At 40.4% G+C, this 25,375-nt stretch overlaps 1 protein-coding gene and 1 long non-coding RNA gene across 2 annotated transcripts in view; one reads left to right on the plus strand and one right to left on the minus strand.

The window, feature by feature from the left end:
* The window catches only part of LOC139278570 (uncharacterized), a 320,976-nt gene that overhangs the window by 71,863 nt on the left and 223,738 nt on the right, over positions 1-25,375 (plus strand). The window lies entirely within an intron of this gene.
* The window catches only part of LOC139279038 (mucin-2-like), a 63,499-nt gene that overhangs the window by 31,061 nt on the left and 7,063 nt on the right, over positions 1-25,375 (minus strand). Inside the window, exons 10-31 of the mRNA XM_070898372.1 lie at positions 24,513-24,607; positions 22,594-22,720; positions 17,938-18,184; positions 16,866-17,004; positions 14,909-15,013; positions 14,579-14,767; positions 12,619-12,858; positions 12,380-12,536; positions 11,305-11,430; positions 10,731-10,872; positions 9,536-9,567; positions 7,736-7,795; positions 7,417-7,494; positions 6,143-6,202; positions 5,810-5,887; positions 4,904-4,963; positions 4,601-4,660; positions 3,328-3,387; positions 2,995-3,072; positions 1,722-1,781; positions 1,389-1,466; positions 116-175 (exon numbers count right to left, since the gene is read on the minus strand). Of these exons, the coding sequence (XP_070754473.1) occupies positions 116-175; positions 1,389-1,466; positions 1,722-1,781; positions 2,995-3,072; positions 3,328-3,387; positions 4,601-4,660; positions 4,904-4,963; positions 5,810-5,887; positions 6,143-6,202; positions 7,417-7,494; positions 7,736-7,795; positions 9,536-9,567; positions 10,731-10,872; positions 11,305-11,430; positions 12,380-12,536; positions 12,619-12,858; positions 14,579-14,767; positions 14,909-15,013; positions 16,866-17,004; positions 17,938-18,184; positions 22,594-22,720; positions 24,513-24,607 (2,331 nt within the window). The remainder of the gene's footprint in view (positions 1-115; positions 176-1,388; positions 1,467-1,721; positions 1,782-2,994; positions 3,073-3,327; positions 3,388-4,600; positions 4,661-4,903; positions 4,964-5,809; positions 5,888-6,142; positions 6,203-7,416; positions 7,495-7,735; positions 7,796-9,535; positions 9,568-10,730; positions 10,873-11,304; positions 11,431-12,379; positions 12,537-12,618; positions 12,859-14,578; positions 14,768-14,908; positions 15,014-16,865; positions 17,005-17,937; positions 18,185-22,593; positions 22,721-24,512; positions 24,608-25,375) is intronic.

The raw sequence follows: 25,375 nt of genomic DNA on the forward strand, positions 1-25,375 counted from the left end.
GCCAGTTATCTTGAAGAACAAAGTAATGATTTCTCACAGTCGAGTAGGTAAATCTGAAACAGCACAGTTGTGTTGAAAGACTTGCTAATGTTTATTGAAAGAAGACATCACTCACCAGTTGTGGGACTGGTAGTAGACTCAGTTGTGGTGGTTGTCACTGTTGTAGTTGTTTCTTCTGAATGAGAATCAAAAGCATTCACAACTATTGCATCCAACTTGAACTGGGACAATATTGAGAGAGTTTCAACATGAATCAGCAGTTATGACACAAACTTATAAGTGTGTGAAAAAGTTTGTTTTCCATGGAACAGAGGAGGCTGAACGGAGACCTCTTTGAGGTGTTTAAAAATATGAGGGGTGTAGATAGAGTGTATAGAAAGGGCCTTTTTCCCTTAGCAGAGGGGCCAACGACCAGTGGGCATAGATTTAAAGTAATTGGTGGAAGGTTTAGAGGGGATTTGAGGGGAAATTTCTTCACCGGGGTTTGTGGGGGTCTGGAATTCACTGCCTGAAAGGGTGGTAGAGGCAAAAACCCTCACCACATTTAAAAAGTACTTGGATGTGCACTTGTAGTGCTGTAACCTGCAGGGCTACGGACCTAGAGCTGGAAAGTGGGATTAGGCTGGATAGCTTCTTGTTAGCCAGCGCAGACACGATAGGCTGAACTGGCCTCCTTCCGTGCTATAAATTTCGATGATTCTATGAAGTGTGTATTCCATCTGTGCCACAGACAAACTCTCCATCAAGTGAGAACTATTTGGTAAGCAAGAATCTGAGACTCTGAATCCACTCAGCAAATCTTGGTCTAAATTGGCACTGACATTTAGTATACAGAGGTTACATTGAAAACATAAAGGTGACTACGTAAAAAAAGTTATGCTATCCTTCACAAAATGAGTATCATAGTTTGAGATGGTGATGTAACAATAGCGTCCCACAGCTCTTAATCTCAGTTAAAAACAGCTGAATACTGCAGTCCCATCTGGAGCGATACCCTGTGTATCAAGATATTTGAGGCCGAGCTCAATGAAGCTCATTGCCGCATTACTAACTGCCCACGACAAACTCTATTGTGCTATTACTTTCAGCATGCTCATTTGAATAGCACGATCTCATTATACTTTTGGACATGTTCCGTTCACTAAGACAGGACAGGCTGATTTTAAAGCCCGATGTTCATGGAAGATGTGTGTTTTAACGTGCTATTGAAATAAGCCATAACAAGGTTTATTCAATATTTAAACCATTAACTATTGTCCAACTGCAGGAATCGACTAATTCACTTAAAGAGCAAAAGAATGGACTTTCACTGACAAGTAGCTGAAGTTGTAAAGGGACACTTGTATCCCAGGCCTTGATATTATAGATTGACAAAAGCCATCACTCACCAGTTGTGTGGGGGGTGGTAGAGACAGCTGTAGTTGGTGTCTCTGTTGTTGTTGGTGTCTCTTTTGTAGTTGTTCCTGCTGGAAAATATTAAAGACATTCAACTCAGTTCCAAAATACTCCAGTCAGGTTTCACCGTGAGATGATGTGATTTGTGTTGGGCAAAAATTATACTAAAAATGAAATGCAGATACACAATTGCATCCGTTAAAAGGAATGGGCCAGTTATCTTGAAGAACAAAGTAATGATTTCTCACAGTCGAGTAGGTAAATCTGAAACAGCACAGTTGTGTTGAAAGACTTGCTAATGTTTATTGAAAGAAGACATCACTCACCAGTTGTGGGACTGGTAGTAGACTCAGTTGTGGTGGTTGTCACTGTTGTAGTTGTTTCTTCTGAATGAGAATCAAAAGCATTCACAACTATTGCATCCAACTTGAACTGGGACAATATTGAGAGAGTTTCAACATGAATCAGCAGTTATGACACAAACTTATAAGTGTGTGAAAAAGTTTGTTTTCCATGGAACAGAGGAGGCTGAACGGAGACCTCTTTGAGGTGTTTAAAAATATGAGGGGTGTAGATAGAGTGTATAGAAAGGGCCTTTTTCCCTTAGCAGAGGGGCCAACGACCAGTGGGCATAGATTTAAAGTAATTGGTGGAAGGTTTAGAGGGGATTTGAGGGGAAATTTCTTCACCGGGGTTTGTGGGGGTCTGGAATTCACTGCCTGAAAGGGTGGTAGAGGCAAAAACCCTCACCACATTTAAAAAGTACTTGGATGTGCACTTGTAGTGCTGTAACCTGCAGGGCTACGGACCTAGAGCTGGAAAGTGGGATTAGGCTGGATAGCTTCTTGTTAGCCAGCGCAGACACGATAGGCTGAACTGGCCTCCTTCCGTGCTATAAATTTCGATGATTCTATGAAGTGTGTATTCCATCTGTGCCACAGACAAACTCTCCATCAAGTGAGAACTATTTGGTAAGCAAGAATCTGAGACTCTGAATCCACTCAGCATATCTTGGTCTAAATTGGCACTGACATTTAGTATACAGAGGTTACATTGAAAACATAAAGGTGACTACGTAAAAAAAGTTATGCTATCCTTCACAAAATGAGTATCATAGTTTGAGATGGTGATGTAACAATAGCGTCCCACAGCTCTTAATCTCAGTTAAAAACAGCTGAATACTGCAGTCCCATCTGGAGCGATACCCTGTGTATCAAGATACTTGAGGCCGAGCTCAATGAAGCTCATTGCCGCATTACTAACTGCCCACGACAAACTCTATTGTGCTATTACTTTCAGCATGATCATTTCAATAGCACGATCTCATTATACTTTTGGACATGTTCCGTTCACTAAGACAGGACAGGCTGATTTTAAAGCCCGATGTTCATGGAAAATGTGTGTTTTAACGTGCTATTGAAATAAGCCATAACAAGGTTTATTCAATATTTAAACCATTAACTATTGTCCAACTGCAGGAATCGACTAATTCACTTAAAGAGCAAAAGAATGGACTTTCACTGACAAGTAGCTGAAGTTGTAAAGGGACACTTGTATCCCAGGCCTTGATATTATAGATTGACAAAAGCCATCACTCACCAGTTGTGTGGGGGGTGGTAGAGACAGCTGTAGTTGGTGTCTCTGTTGTTGTTGGTGTCTCTTTTGTAGTTGTTCCTGCTGGAAAATATTAAAGACATTCAACTCAGTTCCAAAATACTCCAGTCAGGTTTCACCGTGAGATGATGTGATTTGTGTTGGGCAAAAATTATACTAAAAATGAAATGCAGATACACAATTGCATCCGTTAAAAGGAATGGGCCAGTTATCTTGAAGAACAAAGTAATGATTTCTCACAGTCGAGTAGGTAAATCTGAAACAGCACAGTTGTGTTGAAAGACTTGCTAATGTTTATTGAAAGAAGACATCACTCACCAGTTGTGGGACTGGTAGTAGACTCAGTTGTGGTGGTTGTCACTGTTGTAGTTGTTTCTTCTGAATGAGAATCAAAAGCATTCACAACTATTGCATCCAACTTGAACTGGGACAATATTGAGAGAGTTTCAACATGAATCAGCAGTTATGACACAAACTTATAAGTGTGTGAAAAAGTTTGTTTTCCATGGAACAGAGGAGGCTGAACGGAGACCTCTTTGAGGTGTTTAAAAATATGAGGGGTGTAGATAGAGTGTATAGAAAGGGCCTTTTTCCCTTAGCAGAGGGGCCAACGACCAGTGGGCATAGATTTAAAGTAATTGGTGGAAGGTTTAGAGGGGATTTGAGGGGAAATTTCTTCACCGGGGTTTGTGGGGGTCTGGAATTCACTGCCTGAAAGGGTGGTAGAGGCAGAAACCCTCACCACATTTAAAAAGTACTTGGATGTGCACTTGTAGTGCTGTAACCTGCAGGGCTACGGACCTAGAGCTGGAAAGTGGGATTAGGCTGGATAGCTTCTTGTTAGCCAGCGCAGACACGATAGGCTGAACTGGCCTCCTTCCGTGCTATAAATTTCGATGATTCTATGAAGTGTGTATTCCATCTGTGCCACAGACAAACTCTCCATCAAGTGAGAACTATTTGGTAAGCAAGAATCTGAGACTCTGAATCCACTCAGCATATCTTGGTCTAAATTGGCACTGACATTTAGTATACAGAGGTTACATTGAAAACATAAAGGTGACTACGTAAAAGAAGTTATGCTATCCTTCACAAAATGAGTATCATAGTTTGAGATGGTGATGTAACAATAGCGTCCCACAGCTCTTAATCTCAGTTAAAAACAGCTGTATACTGCAGTCCCATCTGGAGCGATACCATGTGTATCAAGATACTTGAGGCCGAGCTCAATGAAGCTCATTGCCGCATTACTAACTGCCCACGACAAACTCTATTGTGCTATTACTTTCAGCATGATCATTTCAATAGCACGATCTCATTATACTTTTGGACATGTTCCGTTCACTAAGACAGGACAGGCTGATTTTAAAGCCCGATGTTCATGGAAGATGTGTGTTTTAACGTGCTATTGAAATAAGCCATAACAAGGTTTATTCAATATTTAAACCATTAACTATTGTCCAACTGCAGGAATCGACTAATTCACTTAAAGAGCAAAAGAATGGACTTTCACTGACAAGTAGCTGAAGTTGTAAAGGGACACTTGTATCCCAGGCCTTGATATTATAGATTGACAAAAGCCATCACTCACCAGTTGTGTGGGGGGTGGTAGAGACAGTTGTAGTTGGTGTCTCTGTTGTAGTTGTTCCTGCTGAAAAATATTAAAGACATTGAACTTAGTTCCTAAACTACTCCAGTCGAGTTTCACCCATGAGAGGATGTGATTTCTGATGGACAAAAATTGTACTAAAAATGAAATGTATCCGTTAAAAGGAATGGGCCAATTATCCTGATGATCAAAGTAATGGTTTCTCACTGTCAAGTAGGTAAATCTGAAACAGCACAGTTGTGTTAAAAGACTTGCTAATGTTTATTGAAAGAAGACATCACTCACCAGTTGTGGGACTGGTAGTAGACTCAGTTGTGGTGGTTGTCACTGTTGTAGTTGTTTCTTCTGAATGAGAATCAAAAGCATTCACAACTATTACATCCAACTTGAACTGGAACAATATTGATAGTTTCAACATGAATCAGCAGTTATGACACATATTTAAAAATGACTGTGCAAAGTGTTTTAATCCCATTTTGACAGATTCCCAATCGGTCTGTATCCAGCAATAATATAAATGTGTATTCCATCTGACAAACTCTCCATCAAGTGAAAACCATTTGGTAAGCAAGAAAATGATACTCTGAATCCATTCAGCATATCTTGGTCTAAATCTGCACTGACATTTAGTATACAGAGGGTACATTGAAAACATAAAGGTGACTTATGAAAAAAGTAATATTATCCTTCACAAAATGAGTATCGTAAATTGAGATGGAGATGCAACAAAATTGTAGCGCCCCACAGCTCTTAGTCTCAGTTATTCAACAGCTGAATACAGCAGTTCCATCTGGAGCTATCCCCTGTGTATGAAGATACTGGAGGCTGAGCTCAATGAAGCTCATCACTGTATTCCTAACTGCCCACGACAAACTCTATTGTGCTATTACTTTCAGCATGATATTTTCAATAGCACGATCTCATTATACTTTTAGGACATGTTCCGTTTACTAAGACAGGACAGGCTGATTTTAAAGGCCGACATTCATGGAATTTGTGTGGTTTAACGTGCCTATTGAAATAACAAAGTTTATTTAATATTTAAACCATTAACTATTGTCCAACTGCAGGAATCGACTAATTCGCTTAAAAAGCAAAGGAATAGACTTTCACTGACAAGGAGCTGAAGTTGTAAAGGGACACTTGTATCCCAGGCCTTGATATTATAGATTGACAAAAGCCATCACTCACCAGTTGTGTAGGGCATGGTAAAGACAGCTGTAGTTGGTGTCCCTGTTGTTGTTGGTGTCTCTTTTGTAGTTGTTCCTGCTGGAAAATATTAAAGACATTCAACTCAGTTCCAAAATACTCCAGTCAGGTTTCACCGTGAGATGATGTGATTTGTGTTGGGCAAAAATTATACTAAAAATGAAATGCAGATACACAATTGCATCCGTTAAAAGGAATGGGCCAGTTATCTTGAAGAACAAAGTAATGATTTCTCACAGTCGAGTAGGTAAATCTGAAACAGCACAGTTGTGTTGAAAGACTTGCTAATGTTTATTGAAAGAAGACATCACTCACCAGTTGTGGGACTGGTAGTAGACTCAGTTGTGGTGGTTGTCACTGTTGTAGTTGTTTCTTCTGAATGAGAATCAAAAGCATTCACAACTATTGCATCCAACTTGAACTGGGACAATATTGAGAGAGTTTCAACATGAATCAGCAGTTATGACACAAACTTATAAGTGTGTGAAAAAGTTTGTTTTCCATGGAACAGAGGAGGCTGAACGGAGACCTCTTTGAGGTGTTTAAAAATATGAGGGGTGTAGATAGAGTGTATAGAAAGGGCCTTTTTCCCTTAGCAGAGGGGCCAACGACCAGTGGGCATAGATTTAAAGTAATTGGTGGAAGGTTTAGAGGTGATTTGTGGGGAAATTCCTTCACCCAGAGGTTTGTGGGGATCTAGAATTCATTGCCTGAAAGAGTGGGAAAGGCAGAAACCCTCACCATGTTTAAAAAGTACTTGGATGTGCTCCTGAAGTGCTGTAACCTGCAGGGCTACGGACCTAGAGCTGGAAAGTGGGATTAGGCTGGAAAGCCTCTTGTTGGCCAGCACAGACACGATAGGCTCAAATGGCCCCTTCCATGCTGTAAATTTCCATGATTCAATGAAGTGTGTATTCCATCTGTGTCACTGACAAACTCTCCATCAAGTGATAACTATTTGGTAAGCAAGAATCTGAGACTCTGAATCCATTCAGCATATCTTGGTCTAAATTGGCACTGACATTTAGTATACAGAGGTTACATTGAAAACATAAAGGTGACTTTTGAAAAAAGTAATATTATCCTTCACAAAATGAGTATCGCAAATTGAGATGAAGATGCAACAAAATTGTAGCGCCCCACAGCTCTTAGTCTCAGTTATTCAACAGCTGTATACAGCAGTTCCATCTGGAGCTATTCCCTGTGTATCAAGATACTGGAGGCTGAGCTCAATGAAGCTCATCACCGTATTACTAACTGCCCACGACAAACTCTATTGTGCTATTACATTCAGCATGATATTTTCAATAGCACGATCTCATTATACTTTTAGGACATGTTCGTTCACTAAGACAGGACAGGCTGATTTTAAAAGGCCGACATTCATGGAAGATGTGTGTTTTAACATGCCTATTGAAATAACGAGGTTTATTCAATATTTAAACCATTAACTATTGTCCAACTACAGGAATCGACTAATTCGCTTAAAGAGCAAAGGAATAGACTTTCACTGACAAGGAGCTGAAGTTGTAAAGGGACACTTGTATCCCAGGCCTTGATATTATAGATTGACAAAAGCCATCACTCACCAGTTGTGTAGGGGGTGGTAGAGACAGTTGTAGTTGGTGTCTCTGTTGTTGTTGGTGTCTCTTTTGTAGTTGTTCCTACTGAAAAATATTAAAGACATTCAACTCAGTTCCAAAATACTCCAGTCAGGTTTCACCGTGAGATGATGTGATTTGTGTTGGGCAAAAATTATACTAAAAATGAAATGTATCCGTTAAAAGGAATGGGCCAATTATCTTGAAGAACTAAGTAATGGTTTCTCACAGTCGAGTAGGTAAATCTGAAACAGCACAGTTGTGTTAAAAGACTTGCTAATGTTTATTGAAAGAAAACATCACTCACCAGTTGTGGGACTGGTAGTAGACTCAGTTGTGGTGGTTGTCACTGTTGTAGTTGTTTCTTCTGAAGAGAAACAAAAGCATTTACAACTATTACATCCAACTTGAACTGGAACAATATTGATAGTTTCAACATGAATCAGCAGTTATGACACATATTTAAAAATGACTGTGCAAAGTGTTTTAATCCCATTATGACAGATTCTCAATCAGTCTGTATCCAGCAATAATATAAATGTGTATTCCATCTGTGTTACTGACAAACTCTCCATCAAGTGAGAACCATTTGGTAAGCAAGAAAATGAGACTCTGAATCCATTCAACTTATCTTGGTCTAATTCATTAAAGATGCATGTATGTGTGTTGCTGGATGTAATCCTGGAGGCTTTACCACAGGACCTCCTTCTTCCAATTGCCCAGCCCTCATGCTCCCCAACTAGTTGCCCAAATTGGAAAGCGAACAGACTCTTCATTACTCGATTGAATGATTCTTAACTGTCAGTCAAACAGACTTTTCTTTCCCAACTCCACCATTTTTATAACTAATAAACAAAAGTGTTGAAACAAAATGATTTTTTTTAATGCCCCTATGCTTTTATCCTGCCTGCTCCCAGCAGTGTCCTGTAGACTAATCTTCAAACCCTGGAAACTGCAGGAGAATCCTGGAGGGTTGGCAACCCAACCCCGATGGTTTACACTCACTGTTGAGCCTCACGCATAAAGAATGGCCACTCAGATCAGATGTTGGAAGACTGGCAAAGCCAATGCAACTACTCCATCATAAATCATTGAATTCATGAGTGGAAATAATTAGTCATGATTGAAGACGACAGGCATCATATTAGTGCTGCTCATTCAAAAGCAATGATGCAATAGTAACTGCTCAGCAGCAATATTAATGAACAATGAAATATTTAATTTGTTAAAATCTTACGTTACATTTAACATCAACTGTTGATAGTCAACCCCATTGATGGTGAAACTCATCTGCCATAACCTCAGCAGAAGAGCTATGGAAACCTCAGAAAAAGTGTGAACGCCGCTTTCTTTTATTCATTCATGTGATGTGGACATCGCTGGCAAGGCCAGCATTTATTGCCCATCCCTATTTGTCCTTGGGAAGGTGATGGTGAGCTGCCTCTTGAACCGCTGCAGTTCGTGTGGTGAAGGTATGCCCACAGTGACTTTTATTGTAGTAGTCTCGTGGAACTGAGTGGCTCGCTAGGTCATTTAAGAGTCAATCACATTGCTGTGGGCCTGTAGTCACGCATAGGCCAGACCGGATGAGGACGGCAGATCTCCTTCCCTAAAGGAAGTTTTTCTCGATTTTTCAGAGATTTTCCATTTGAAGTTGTGGTGGAAGAGAGGGTGCACCTACACGGCATTTTGCTATGTAATTTTGAACCAAATATCGGCCAGGAACTTAATGGAAGGATAGAACTAGAGCCAACCCTGGGAAATCTCAGGAATTTGATCTCGTGAGAAATCAATAAGCATTAAGCTCACCAGACTCTGATTCTACCACTTTAGTGTCAGGTCCAAACATTATGCCAGCTGGTGTAATACCTACTCATTTGTACAACTAAACTTTTCTTTGATGTTTTGCTGTAGAATGAATTTATAACTGTGTTCATGGTTCAGGACTTGTACAGTGTTTTAAAAACATTAAATAAACTTGACGACAGCTGTTAGTACTATTAATACTGCACTGTTAACAAGTCAAGCATTGTCCAGTAGTAACACATGACATCCATTATATATTCATTGTGCTAGCAACTGAAGGTTGAAAAGAAAAGTTACTTACGGATACATGTATGGATTCCATCGATGCACTTACTATAAATAAAATCAAATAAGATATTACAACAACAAACAGGTTTAAGATGCTCCCCGTGTACAGAGGGACACCCTGGAGTGCTTTACAGAATGGCGGACATCAAATGGACACTTAGCAGGAAAGCAAAAGGAAAAGAGAAGTTTGCAGGCTCTGAAATCACAGCCAATAGTAAGGGTCTTTAGGAGGATTTTAAATGCGGGGCAGAAGGTAAGGAGGAGTACCTGAGGGATGGATTTTCAGATGGCAGTGGCTGAAGGGTCAGCTGCTGATCATGGGGTGGAGGGAACAAGGAACAACAAGTAGACTGCTGTTGGAGTAACAGAAAATAAGCAAAATATTGCAGAAGAAAATCACAGAATAGGTAGGGGGAGACCATGAAGGAATTTGAAAGTAAGAGTAAGGATCTTGGAGTCAATTTTCTGGGCCAAAGACAGGGGTGACGGGCCTTAGTTCAGTTGGGAGATTATCATAAGATTTATTTTATGTTTTAATGATCAAAATATCTATTTTACAAGCTAGTGTATCAATTTTAAATTCATAAAATTGTTTTTTTATTTTATTTAAGGTATATTGAATCATCAAATGTCCTTATACAGTTCATCTAGATCTGTAATAGGTCTTAACACAAACATGTATGAATTTAACTTGGCTTGCTTGTGGTTATAGGAAAAACCTTCTCTGCCTTTGAAATGAAAGGAAACTTAGCTTATGTTTCTTTCAAGCATTTATAAGTGAATGATTTAACCCCATAAGGATTCAAGATCCAACTGCATTACAATTAACTTGCTTTCAACACGAGAATGGTGATAGAAGAAATAAAATACAGGTTGAAGTTCCCTTATCCAGAGCTCCCTTATCCAGAACCACCCCTCGTCCAGAACCATTTCTGGCCGCTCCGACAGGAACAAATTGAAGTCCTTCCTCACTGCCGACTCCCGCAATTGCTGGCCTGACCCCGTAATCTACCACCCCCCCATGATCTCTCTGCCACACTCCCAGCCCCAAGCCAGCCAGCCCCGATATCCCCTTGCTCAGTACCTGTACCATCCAATTTAACGTGACCACCCCTCGTCCGGAAAAATCCCGTATCCAGAACAGGCCGGGTCCCCGAGGGTTCCGGATAAGGGAGGTTCAACCTGCTACATTGTTATGGCTACTTTACCATTTTTCACAGTCATTTCTTGTTGTTTCACCAGGTTGCAATATTCTTCCTTCATAATAACAAGTGCACTGAGGTAACGCAACGCACTTCATTGTATTTTCATCCAAATAAGGGGCAATCACTGGGCATTTGGCATAACAACCTAAAACAGTGAGAAATAAAATCACCATGAAGATAAACAGAAGCTTTGTTAATGCTAGAAATCTTAAGTAGAAGCAGAAAATGTACATCACATCTGTCAATACCAAAATGTTTCTGTGGATTTAAATTCAGATCATCGAAGACCTTTTTTTATAACACACTCAGATCCGAGAGATTTCCAGCATACATCGGAGCACAAATCAGGAGACGGCCAGGGCTGGGGTGTGTGATTTTTCAATTTGTGCTTCCTGTCTGTGCAGGGATCACAAAGAGCAGAAAATCTCCCCTTTCATCTTTCACTGATTGTTGGAAAGTGTGATTCTTTATGAACCTCCATCAAAAGGTGCAGATATTTTCATCGAGGAAACTTAATTAATCGATTAATATTATTACAGGGATTTTAACATATCATTTAATATAATCTAAACAGCACCTTCAAGAACTGCAGAGTACTTCTTTCCAATGTAATGTTCCGAGCATGTTTTTGTTGTTAATGTTCCACATGGCTGATAGTGCCAGCTGCAGTCACCAGGTGCGTTGTAATAGTCACAATACACAGCTGCAATGTAAAACAGAAACAGTTCAAATGTGATCATCGGTCATTTATTCAGTTCGAAAGTAAACATCCATGCCAAATACATAGAGTATTATCACCTTAAACATGTTGCTCATTGATCTGGAGTGTTGGACTCTCATGCTTGGGTTAGTGTTTGAGTCCCTATAATGACTTATACTCTGACTAAGTTATTCCCCCATTCCCAGAATATCTTATCCAGGTTGATAGATGGAGTATCTTTCAATAATAAGGTAGGCAAAGGAGAATTATGCATAATTCCACAAAGCGTACTCCGGTGATTTAATGTGGAGCAGCAATGATAATGACAGTTGTGATAAAGTGTACATCCACTCTCGATGTTATAGGGCACTAGGAACATGGGGAGTGGATAGTGGCAGCAATCTGGGCTCCAAATAAGTGTTCACAGATGTCCCTGATTAAGCAAACAGACAAGGAGCTTAAAGAAACCAAATATTTTAGATTAGGCTCGGACCACCAGGGTGGACAGACATTGGTCTGTGACAAGTTTTGAGTTAGTTTATTTTGGTGAATCTAACAATAAAAGTGAACAGGCGTGCTGAATTGCCTTTGGTTGACTGAATTGAAATTGGTTTTGAGAACATAAAGGGGGGTGATAACAAGTACTGGTGATCTGATCACACAAAGTCTACAAACAATTACCTCCAAAATATACCACCCACCAGGCTCAAGTAGAAGATAATGGCAGTTTTATGACAGAAAAGATGGGAATTTGAAGAGGAAAGCAAATGTTTTTTATAATCTCGCTATTATCAAATGACATAGGTTACAAGCAACAGGCATCTAATTTAAACACTTAGTAATGCTGCTCTGTGGCACATCGTGTTACATAACTACGAACCAACAAATGCATGCTTGATGAATGCTTACACTTTAATTCTTTATAACAAGGAATACAGAAATTTAGACTTACGACATAGATCGGGGGTTCTCCAGCGAATACAAACATCAGCTCTATTACAAGTTTCTGCATACACTGCTACAGCGGTACAGAAACCCAGATATTTTCCCTTCATATCACAGGCACAAGCCTCTTGGATACAAGCCTCGTAATATGTGGTTGGGTCAACCTGATAAAGTACCACAGTATCAGAAATCACGAGGGTGCTTTGTAAAAATGCTATATCTCTTTATATTTGTTTAGTATTTTACCTTTCTATGGCAGGCTTGGAAGACTGGGCCTTTAATTATGCTGCATCTCTTCTGAGCCCATGCTAAACAATATGGATTTCTATCACAAGGAAATGTTTGATTTACTGCATTAGAACATGACTGTCTAGACTTCCAACTGTTTCCAAACTCCATATGGCTAGTCACCAAGCTCTTCCCCTTTGTTGTCAGATCATCTTCAATGTCACCGTTGAAATTTCCACAAAGGCCATAAACTTTATGCTTAAAAATGTAAAAGAGAATGAAAAAAATGGTTACTATTCTAAAAGCACAATACATGTTTCATACTTTTTTCCAAGTGAACCCAAGATCGAATGCAAGCCCCAGAACTGATCAGACCCTCCAGTGGAATCCCGCCACAATTCTGGTGGGAGCCCCTTAGAATGGTCACAAAGTTCATGGGGACCCAGCTACACCCAGTCATCGACCTTACAGGGCAGCTTCCAGTGGCCTTGTTTCAGGAGTGGAACCTCCGCCTGCTCCAAACAAAAATACCAGTGACATAGAATGGATGGAGCATCAAGAAGTTCTTACATTACAACAGTGACTACACATCACAAAGTACGTCATTGGCTGTAAAGATCTTTGGGGCATCCTGAGGTTGTGAAAGGTGTTATACAAGTGCAAGTTCTTTCTTTCTTCATGAGAGTGATTAATATATGGAATCAAGTTGCCGACAGATTGGTGGTGGTGGAACCTCTGGGCGTATTCAAGAAACAACAGGATACTGCAATGAAGGGAGTGTAGTGTGTTTCTGGGTGGATGAATTAATATATAGGCCGAATGGTCTTTCTCATAAATACAGCGTTACAACTCTACACTGGCAGTTTCCACTATAACTGTAGACATAGGGATTTAAAATGGAAATATAAGGACAAATCTATAACTTTAAAATGAGGATTGATTTGCGTCTGCATACCCTGTTCCAATTATCCCTCAACTGAAGACTACACTTGTTTTGACTCCTTGGGTGTAATGCCACAGGAGGTTGGCAAGTATTATATTCAAAATCTTGTGTATATACATGCTCCCTATACAAATCCCTGTTGTCAGGATTTTAATTTCACAGTTTTACGCCAGCGTTTCACATTGCAACTCCATCAACATTTATAATTCAAATCCTGTACATCAACAGTTGCGATGTAGTTGTAGACTCTTGCCAATAGATGGCATGATGTCCCTCTCAATGCTAGCTGTCACCTTGTTTTCCTGCTTTCAGGTAAGTACATTTTTTATGTAAAGCTTTTACCATATATATATATATATGTAAATAATGGCTTTTTAGTGACTTTGGGCAATGTTGTTTCCCACCCTACAAAAAATGGATCTGTTTTGCTCTCCCACACTGGCGGTTCCAAGCCCTTGGCCTCAGGCCAAGCTCTTGAGTTGCCTGCCTTTGATCTGGCCATTTCCCACCTTGGCCTTGGTTCGCACTCTGGATTAGCTGCCTGTCAGCCGCCAGCCTCAGATTCGCACTGCTCACTCCTAGTTCAACGAGTCCCAATTCTTACTCATCAAAATTGTAAAAAAAACATGTTATCCCTTACCCTCAGCCTCCGGCCCAACTCTGGTTCCCACAGTCACCATTCTGACAGCCTTCCTTCTACTGTTGAATTATGCCGCTCCCCACCTCATGCATAAATGAATAACTATTACCCTGCTGCCATCTTTTCCTCTGACAATTCAATATTGACTCTCCACATATAAATGGATAAATGTTGCTCAGATGTTTGCTAAACTTTTATGTGTTTATCTAAAGTTCCAGAACACTGTGAAAAAAGTATAAAGAGAGATGAAGAAATGTTTAGAGAGTCTGATAGAACAGGAATCAATGGCTGGGAGGAGCGGGGCAGTGTTTCTTAAATTAGGTCTCAGTAAATTTCAATTTCTAATTGTATTTAAAGATACGAGGGAAAGGTCTTAATTTCTGAGCCCTACTTACCTTCCATCTTACATCCAATGTGACTGAAAGTCTTGTACGTTTGTCCCATATCACAGTGATCCCATTGTAAAATGTCAGGATTAAATAGAGTCCAACAGTGTGAAGCGTATACGAATTATCGGTGCACTGGGTTTGTCTAAGAGACACCTCAGTTACTCCATTCCCACCCAGTAGAATTAGTTCTTTACCCTGTAAGAATACATTTGAAAATAATACAGTTAATAACAGGCATAATAATTTAAGATTAGGCATTGCAAGTGCATGCATTTTAAAATCTTGTACCAAAATACCAGTTAGAACCTTTTAATAGTTACAAATCAAAACAAATACCTCAAGTAAAATCCTGACATTTCTTGAACATGTCACTCCATTTTCACAGCAGGGAACACTCTCTATTAGTATTTGGAATGCACCAATTGCTCGTTGATCTTGGTCCTAAAATTAAAATAACTTGAGTGAATTTATGTGGTGGAACCTCAACATGTAATCTAGGCTGACTCAGCCAGCTGAATAATTCCAGTATAATTTGTAGTTTGCCAATTTAAGAAACATTTCCATGACTACACTGCTCTCAAATAGATGCAAGAACATAGGAAGGGGAAAAGGTAGGGCTGTATTAAGAATTCTTGGGCCATAGGCACCAAGTGACAGCCAGCACCTTAAATGTCACCAATATGTTTGCTGAAAAACTATTCTCACTTCAGAAGATCTGGTGATGGATAGATTTTTGTTAGACTTCGTCTGCCCTTCCCATTTGCATCCCAGCATCAGTTTGGGGCATGTCTGTTGGCATGCCTAGGCAGGATTATCACATTGTGATGTCTGCTGGAAGTGGTTTGTGTGAACATCAACCGAGGACTGGATTAGACTTGGTTATAATAGCCCTATGCTCACAAACCTGCCAATACTCCCTATCAAGGCTTGCAAATGAATAATAGGTGGGTGAAGTACCAGAGAAGGCCTTATGAAACTTCACCCCAGCACGGTGTCAATGTCTTCAGGAGTGATGGGGGAAAATCAGTGAGGTACAACTAATGGAGCTTGGGGTACTAAAACCTCAAGTTACCAACACATGGTTCTGGTATATCCATCATCATGAGCATAACTCAACAACAGTAATTGGACTTTAAGCAATATTGAGTCCAGTGCAAATGTAAAATGTGAGACATTTCTGATTATATTCAAAAACATTTTGAAATGTAGCAGTATAGCTCAGATTTATCATTCTGCTTCAGAGAGTACAAGCCAATTCAAACTTTTAGAGATCCACTTAGAACTGCCACTGCATATTTATAGTTTCATATATAATACTTTCAAGGTCCCAAACCTGCCATTTCTGCCACCTAGAAGGACAAGGGCAGCTAGCACATGGGAACACCACCACCTGCAAGTTCTCCTCCAAGTCACACACCATCCTGACTTGGAATTATATTGTCGTTCCTTCATGGTCTCTGGGTCAAAATCCTGGAACTCCTTCCCTAACAGCACTGTGGGAATACCTTCACTACATAGACTGTAGCAGTTCAAGAAGATGGCTCACCACCACTTTCTCAAGGGCAATTAGGGATGGGCAATAAATGCTGGCCTTGCCAATGTTGCCCACATCCCGTGAATGCAGATATTCTGATGGTGAGTGAACAAGTGAGTGCGTGAGCATGCTTAGCTGCGGTCAACTATTATTCGCTTTGCTTCAACAGCCAAAAGTGGCAAGAACTCAGCAAAGGCCGACCTTGCAAAAGCAAAAAGTAGTTGCCACGACCTTTCCTTCATCACTAAACAAATCATTCATCAAGCAACATTTTGAGTAAATATTCCAATGGCATATAAATTCTTAGCAGCAATCACCATTTCCAAAAAATAATATTTTTCATTTCAACATGAACTCCGAAATGATGCAAGGATTTTGAACGCTTGATCTGATTCAAAGAATTTCTATCTCTGCTTACTACTATATAACAATTTGTTTGCCCCTTTAACCTTTTATCTCCCCCTACCCCCCAGACAACAGCAACTGACTGTACATTATTGTGTATTTAAAAGTCTATCTCGATCATTTTACTTTTACTTAATTTCATTTCATGTCAGGTGACTAAATAATTACAGTGTTAACCAGTGAGTGTCAATCACATTGCACCCGTTTATTATAATTGCCAGAATTTACTTACAACTTTTTTTCAAGGGATTCAATCTGTAGAAGGCAGATCTGATGGATCACCGTACACATTTCAAATTAAGATAGGATTACCAGTGATAACAGCCCTGTTAAATGTGACTCACTATAACTTACCTCAACAAAGATATATTCACAGTTGCCATCATAGCTGTATCTTTTTCCGTCAAAGGTTATGTAGTGACCATTTCCATAAACGAGGCATGTCTTTGGACATGGCTTCTTGGTACAGCTCCAGGATCCACCCTGGCATGTGCTGCAATATAAAGAGCGCAGAGTAATATTGTTCTACAATTTTGTATAGTCAGTGAAATATTATTTTAGTAGTTTAATTAATTTTAATATTTGTTTAAGCTCACCATTTATTGCAGCCACTTTTGATTGTTTCTCCAGGACCAAAGGTTTCGCTACCAAATAAACAAGGACACTGTGCCAGTTCAGTGCATTTTCCACTGGAATCTTCTACCAAACCCTCAGGGCACACACAGCCAGGGACACACGGATTTGGCTTTATAAAAGAGAAAGCATTTTAACAATCATCAGTATTGGCAATCTATAAATCTTACCAATATACAGCATCTATGGATTAATCATCACAAAGTTAAAATCTCCATTATTGGCTGTGTCAAAATATCTACAGACCTAGATTGCCTAGAACCACATTCTATCTTGCTCTCTGTGTTATAAATTTAATTGGAAACCACAGAGTATAATTCTAAATGGCATAGCAACTAGAATGGATCATTCCATTCATTATATAGTTAACTCTATTAAACAAAACTGCCTTGGGGAATTGTTCAACCCACTGGCCTATAAATTAGGACACATGAACACCAAAAACGTATAGGTTTGTGGTCACTTACGCATGGTTTGCTTAGAGTTTCACATGTCTTCTTACATATACTGACAGTATTACAGTCTGAAAATACTTTTCCTTTGCAATCTAAAGAAAAGCATAATATTTTTTTAAGATCATTATTACTTATTAATTTGATTCTAAATTTAAATGTTGTATCTCAATGGCTTTAACAGAGATTGAAAAATTGTTTACCTTGTGGGATGGTTGGGCGAATTCTATCAGGGCAGGAAGGAACTCCATCGACACAGAAACTGAGAGAAAAATTGCGCTTCATTATTTTACAGTTGCTTAATTGATACAAATTGTGCAGAGCAAAATAAAAGTACTCACCATGTCATTCCACTTAGAGGAATAATGTGGTCTTTTGGTATAATCAAACCACCAACATAGCACGGGCATTCTGATTTGCTCACACAGGCTCCTTTGTCATCCATGTACTTTCCCTCAGGGCAGCCACAGCCAGCAACTGGAACATCTTGAACCCCACATGTGAAATTTGTCATTGACAGTTGTTTGCAGGTACGGTTACAAGCTCTCATATCATAGTGAAAAACCTGAGTGTTGGGGCAGGTAACACCTAAGAAACAGAAGAATTCACGTCAGCCATTTTATTTTAGTCAAAAGTCCCGAATCCTGATAAATGCATTGCTAATTACTCAAGAGATTTTATAACTGGCAAAGACTTAACCTAATCAATTCATTGTCTGCAGACTAAACCACATTTTCAAAAAAAATGTCGGGCTGCAACATTTTTTATGTTTCTGTGACAACTTTGATCTTGTTCTTTATTGTAAAACTTTTTAGAATTGAAGTAAATCATAATAAATGATGAGTGAACCAACTTTTCCAAGAATACTGCACAATTCAGGGTACGATAGCATAGTGGTTATGTTATTGGACTAATAATCCAGAGGCCTGGACGAATGATCCGTAGAAGTGATCTCAAATCCCACCACGGCAGCTCGGGAATTTAAATTCAGTTTATCAAATAAATCTGGACTAAAAGGTAGTATCAGTAATGGTGACCATGAAACTACCAGATTGTCGTAAAAAATGATCTGGTTCATTAATGTCCTTTAGGGATGGAAATCTGCTGTCCTTACCCTGGTCTGGCTTATATGTGACTCCAGACCCACAGCAATGTGGTTGACTCTTAACTGCACTCTGAAATGGCCTACCAGGTCACTCAGTTGTATCAAACCACTATCAAGAAGTATACAAAAAATAAATACAGACGGACCTCCCTGCATCGACATAGGCACCGGACATGACAAAGGCACACCCAGCATACTCCTCCTCACTAACCTCTGGGGATATGTGCCAAAATTGGGAGAGCTGTCCCACAGACTAGTCAAGCAACAGCCTAAAATAGTCAAACTCACAACATCATACCTTTCAGGCAACATCCTAGAATCCTTCATCACCATCCCTGGGGTATGTCCTGTCCCACCAGCAGGACATGTTGAATACCACTTGAAAGAAGCACTGAGGGTAGCAAGGGCACAGAACATACTCTGGGTGGGGGAATTTAATGCCCATCAACAAGAGTGGCTCGGCAGCACCACTACAGACTGAGCTGGCTGAGTCAGGTAGGACATAGCTGCCAGACCAGCGGCAGGTGGTGAGAGAACCAACACAAGGGAAAAACCTACTTGACCTCGTTCTACCTGTCGCAGATGCATCTGACCATGACAGTGTTGGTATGAGTGACCACTGCACAGTCAGGAGCAGCAGCAGACATACCTAAAATTGAAATGCCAATATAGGACAACATACATGCTAAACAATGGAAACAGCATGCTATAGACAGAGCCATGCAATCCCACAACCAACGGATCAGATCAAAGTAGTGCAGTCCTGCCACATTTAGTGGTGGTGGACAATTAAACAACTAACAAGAGGAGGGGGCTCCATGCACATCCCCATCTTCAATGATGGGCGGAGCCCAACACGTGAGTGCAAAAAACAAGGCGAAAGTTTTCGGAACCATCTTCAAAAGTGCCCAGTGGATGATCCATCTTGGCCTCCTCCTGAGGTCCCCACCTTCAAAGAAGCCAGTCTTCAGCCAATTCAATTCACTCCACGCGATATCATGAAACGGCAGTGCACACTGGATACAGCAAAGGCTATGGGCCCCTAAAACATCCCGGCTAGCGTCCTGAAGACTTGTGCTCCAGGACTAGCAGCGCCTCTAGACAAGCTGTTCCAGTACAACTACAACATCCGACAAAGTGGAAAACTGCCCAGGTATGTTCTGTCCACAAAAAGTGGGACAAATCCAATCCAGCCAATTACTGCCCCATCAGTCTACTCTCAATCATCAGCAAAGTAATGGAAGGCGTCGGCGATATTGCTATCAAGCAGCACTTACCAATAACCTGCTCACCGATGCTCAGTCTGGATTCCACCAGGACCACTCAGCTCCAGACCTCTTTACAGCCTTGGTCCAAAAATGGACAAAAGAGCTGAGTTCCAGAGTGAGGTAAGAGTGAGTGCCCTTGACATCAAGGCAGCACTTGACCGTGGCATCAAGGAGCCTTAGTAAAATTGAAGTCAATGGGAATCAGGGGTAAAATACTCCACTGGCTGGAGTCACACCTAATACAAACCAAAATGGTTGTGGGGGTTGGAGGCCAGTCATTTCAGCTCCTGGGCATCGCTGCAGGAGTTCCTCAGGGCAATGTCCTAGGCCCAACCATCATTAGCTGTTTCATCAATGACCTTCCCTCCACCATAGGATCAGAAGTGAGGATGTTTGCTGATTATTGCACAGTGTTCAGTTCCATTCACAACTCCTCAGATAATGAAGCATTCCATGCCCGCATGCAGCAAGACCTGGACAACACTCAGGCTTGGGTTGATTAGTGGCAAGTAACATTCGCGCCACACAAGTTCCAGGCAATGACTATCTCCTATAAAAGAGAGTCTGACCACCGCCCCTTGACATTCAACAGCATTACCATTGTCAAATCCTCCATCACAACTTCCTGGGGGTCACCAATGACTAGAAATTTAACTGGGCCGGCCACATAAATACTGTGGCTACAAGAGCAGGTCAGAGGCTGGGTATTCTGTGGTGACTGTCTCACCTCCTTTCTTGCCAAAGCCTTTCCACCATCTATAAGGCACAAGTCAGGAGTAGGGTGGAGTACTCTCCACTTGCCTGGAGGAGGGTAGCTCCAATGACAATCAAGAAGCTTGACACCATCCAGGACAAAGCAGCCTGCTTCATTGGTACCCCATCGACCACCTTAAACATTCACTCCTCCCCACCACCACCGGTGCACCATGGCTGCAGTGTGTACCATCTACAAGATGTACTGCAGCAATTCGCCAAGGTATCTTAGATAGCATCTTGACCTCTACCATCTAGAAGGACAAGGGAAACAGACGCATAGGAACACCACCACCTGGAAGTTCCCCTCCAAGTTACACACCATCCTGACTTGGAAATATATCGCCGTTTCTTCATCGTTGCTGGGTCAAAATCCTGTAACTCCCTTCCTAACAGCACTGTGGGAGTACCCACCACATGGACTGCAGCAGTTCAAGAAGGCGGCTCACCACCACCTTCTCAAGGGCAATTAGTGATGGGCAATAAATGCTGGCCTTGCCAGCGATGCCCACATCGCATGAACGAATAAAAAAAAGTTATTTTCTTTCATGAAAGATGCCATAATGTTAGTAAAATATCATTAAACATACTTAGTAATTAGCAGAGAAGAAGGACGTCATAGTGTTTCTTTTATACTTTTTTCTTCACTATTGTTACATATAGATCTGCTAAGTCCTATACTCAATCCTGAGTACATCCTAAGTACACCAACTTCAACCCTTCATTTATCATTTCATTTTACATAGCAGTTACTAAGATTTCCTACTGGGAATTTGATTAGCCATGATGTAATTGAATGGTGGAACAGGTTCGAGAGGCTGAATGGCCTACTCCTGTTCCAATGTACACCTCTCCTTAAAGGTATATCTTCCTCTGGTTGCTAATTGTTGCAAAAGAGTAGCTTAGTGTTAACAGTGGTGCATCACCAGTATATTGCACTGGTGGACTATTCTGATCAGTGCTTTGAGGGCTGGTGCTATTCAGAAATGGATGGGGTTAAATGAGCAAATATTCTAAAAAATGGCTTTCTGCTTGTTAAAATATTGTAAAGGCAATCATGAGGAAATTCCTGCAGAGTTACACAGGGGGATGTAAACAAATAGAAGTATGGAACTGGTAAGAATTGGTAGTAGTCGTATGAAAGAAGGGCTGTATTTCAATATATTTCCACAGCAGCAACAGAAACAGAGTAGCATGGAGAAATCTTCTATACCACAGCATAAGGGTATAACATACTAATCAAAAAATATGCCTTTAAAATTGTAGGGGATGTTAGATCACATCTGGAATATTTGTCCTGTTTGCAGTTCCTCTATTTCAAAAGTGGTGTGTTATTGGGGAGAGTTCAGCAGAAGGTGACAACAATAATAACCAAGAGTGATTATGTACCAATGGGCCTTTCCCCCTTGAGAAAAGACTAAGAAAGGTCTTGATAGAAGCTTTAAAGTTTTATGTGGGGCTTCAATAGGTTGGAAACAGCTACATTTTTCTGCTGTGTATAGAATTTCAGGGCTAGGGGGCAAAGAGTTAAGATAAATAGGTTAGACTGTCATTAAAACAGTGGAGAAACATCATAAAAAAGCTCATACTCTCTTCTACAAAAGGCTGTGGATGCGGGAAAATATTAGCGTTCAAGACTGAGATTGATAGATTTTTGTTAGGTAAGGGAATCAAGGGAAATGGAGCAAAGGTAGGAAATTGGAGTCAGGGTGCAGATCAGCTATGATGTAATTAAGTGGCGGAGAAGTGCACAGGGGCTAAATGAAATACGAATGTTCCTCTGTCATTTTTCTTTCTGTGATTATCATATATAATATATATAATTATAATATGATTATGATATATAATATATGTGAGCAAAATCCACATACTGCAAATTGATCGTCTCCAGTTGTTCATGATGATGCCCTTTGCAGCACAAGCATGAGAATAGGCTTCCATTGCAGCACACACACAGTCGTTGACCTTCTCACAGTTACATGAGGCAACTTTACACATCTAAAAACACAACAAAAAGCATATTGTTATAAAAGTCTGCTTTTAAACATCTCCATTGTGGATATCATCATGACTTTATTACAACAGTGACTACACTCCAAAAGTACTTGAGACGCCCGGTGGTCGTGAAAGGCGCTATATAAAGTCTTTCTTTTAAAATCTGTATAGAGAAACAATGCTTCTTATTTATATTGATTAAACCTCAACCTATCAATACCCTGTAACTTTTACTGGAACGATTAAAGGAATGCAACTTTAAATTTCTGCCCAATAGCCTAAGATTGTATTATTAAGATAATGGGTAGCTTGGTATATCTGAATGATTTTCAGCATAATGTGCCCTGCGCATCCAAACGATGTAAAATGCTTATTTTACTTGTGTGCACAAGATAAAAGTTCATGGAGTTGGGGGTAATATATTAACATGGATAGAGGATTGGCTAACTAACAGAAAACAGAGAGTAGGGATAAATGGTTCATTCCCGGGTTGGCAATCAGTAACCAGTGGGATGCCACAGGGATCAGTGCTGGGACCCCAACTATTTACAATCTATATTAACGACTTGTAGGAAGGGACCGAGTGTAACCTGGCCAAGTTTGCTGACGATACAAAAAAGGGAGGAAAAGCAATGTGTGAGGAGGACATACAAAATCTGCAAAAGGACATAGACTCTAGGTGAGTGGGCAAAAATTTGGCAGATGGAGTATAATGTTGGAAAGTGTGAGGTCATACACTTTAGCAGAAAAAAAATCAAAGAGCAAGTTATTATTTAAATGGAGAAAGATTGCAAAGTGCTGCAGTACAGCGAGACCTGGGGGTACTTTTGCATAAAACACAAAAGGTTAGTATGCAGGGACAGCAAATGATCAGGAAGGCCAATGGAATCTTGGCCTTTATTGCAAAGGGGATGAAGTATAAAAGCAGGGAAATCGTGCTACAGTTGTACAGGGTATTGGTGAGGCCACACCTGGAATACAGCGTGCAGTTTTAGTTTCCATATTTACAAAAGGATATACTTGCTTTGGAGGCAGTTCAGGGAAGGTTCACTAGGTTGATTCCGGGGATGAGGAGATTGATTTATGAGGAAAGGTTGAGTAGGTTGGGCCTCTACTCATTGGAATTCAGAAGAATGAGAGGTGATCTTATTGAAATGTATAAGATTGTGAGGGGGCTTGACAGGGTGGATGCAAAGAGGATGTTTCCACTGATAGGGGAGACAAGAATTGGAGGGCATAATGTTAGAATAAGGGGCCGCCCATTTAAAACTGAGATGAGGAGACATTTCTCTCAGAGGGTTGTGGATCTGTGGAATTCATTGCCTCAGAGAGCTGTGGAAGCTGGGACATTGAATAAATTTAAGACAGAAATAGACAGTTTCTTAAACGATAAGGGAATAACAGGTTATGGAGAGCGGGCAGGGAAGTGGAGCTGAGTCTATGATCGGATCAGCCATGATTGTATTAAATGGCGGTGCAGGCTCGAGGGGCTGTATGGCCTACTCCTGCTCCTTTTTCTTATGTTGTTATGTGTTCTAATAATCTACTTTTGTCTTAATCCCAATTGTAAATGATACTTCATTGAAAATCGGCAGAAAGGAGGATGAGGTCCATGGTGTGTCTATGCTATTTGAAGCCTGCCCTAGATTTGGGAGCATAAACAAAATCCTATTACAGTAAAATACTGTAATATTAACTGTGTATAACTAAACATAATTTCTAAGGAAATTTTGACCTGTTAGTTTGATTATAACTTATTTTCATTTGTAAAAGTTCATACAGAATTCTGACTTACTTCATAATAATTGTCAAACTCCACTGTAGAATGGCACTTGGAGAAAATTCCTGCAGGGTCTTTTAAATATGCACAATGTTCTTTGGCGTAGTTTTCTGCAAAACAAATGTAAGTTATGATTATATAAAATCAGAAGTGATCGAATCTGTGCTGAATTACTTGATTTCAGCCAAGGTGTCAGTAAGGACACTAAATTGTCCTCCATTTCCTGACCAATGACAACATACATTTGTATAAAGCCTTTAACGTCATAAAACGTCCCAAGATGCTTCAAAGAGAACTATCAAGAGGAAAATCTCTCTCCTGATCAATGCACTGTTGACAGTGTGCCTCTGGATTTGTCAGGCAAGATCAGAATCTCAGAATCTGGCATGATATTCCACCCCCTGCCTCCACGCCCCCTCCCCCACCCTCTCCCCACCATCACCCCCTCCTCTCTCCCCCCCCCCCCCCAGCCCCGTCTTACCACACCTTACTCAAATAGCACTTTGTCAGAGTTCAACATTCTTGCCTATTAGGCTTAGGGGAGATTCTGGGTTAATTTATATTAAGATAAATTCAGTTGTCAAGAGGTTAAATCCACACAACATATTTGAGAATGCGCATTCGATTCAGCAATCAGGATTAGCAAAGTAACTAAAAGAATTGTGTTTCTCGTATACCACCTGAGTTTGAGACAGTGGGGTTCATTAGTATGTTTTAACAAGATTCACATATATAATGTAGCTTCATTTGTTTTGAGCACAGCTAAAGACCTACACCTAGGAGGCCACTGGCAGCTTTCATTGTCAGCTCAACTAGCCATTCCCTTACTCAGAGTTTGAGCAGGATCGCAGGTTAAGTCTGGTCAAGTTGGAACCAGG

Source organism: Pristiophorus japonicus, chromosome 13 (assembly GCF_044704955.1).
Source record: "Pristiophorus japonicus isolate sPriJap1 chromosome 13, sPriJap1.hap1, whole genome shotgun sequence".
In the NCBI taxonomy this organism is placed as follows: domain Eukaryota; kingdom Metazoa; phylum Chordata; class Chondrichthyes; family Pristiophoridae; genus Pristiophorus; species Pristiophorus japonicus.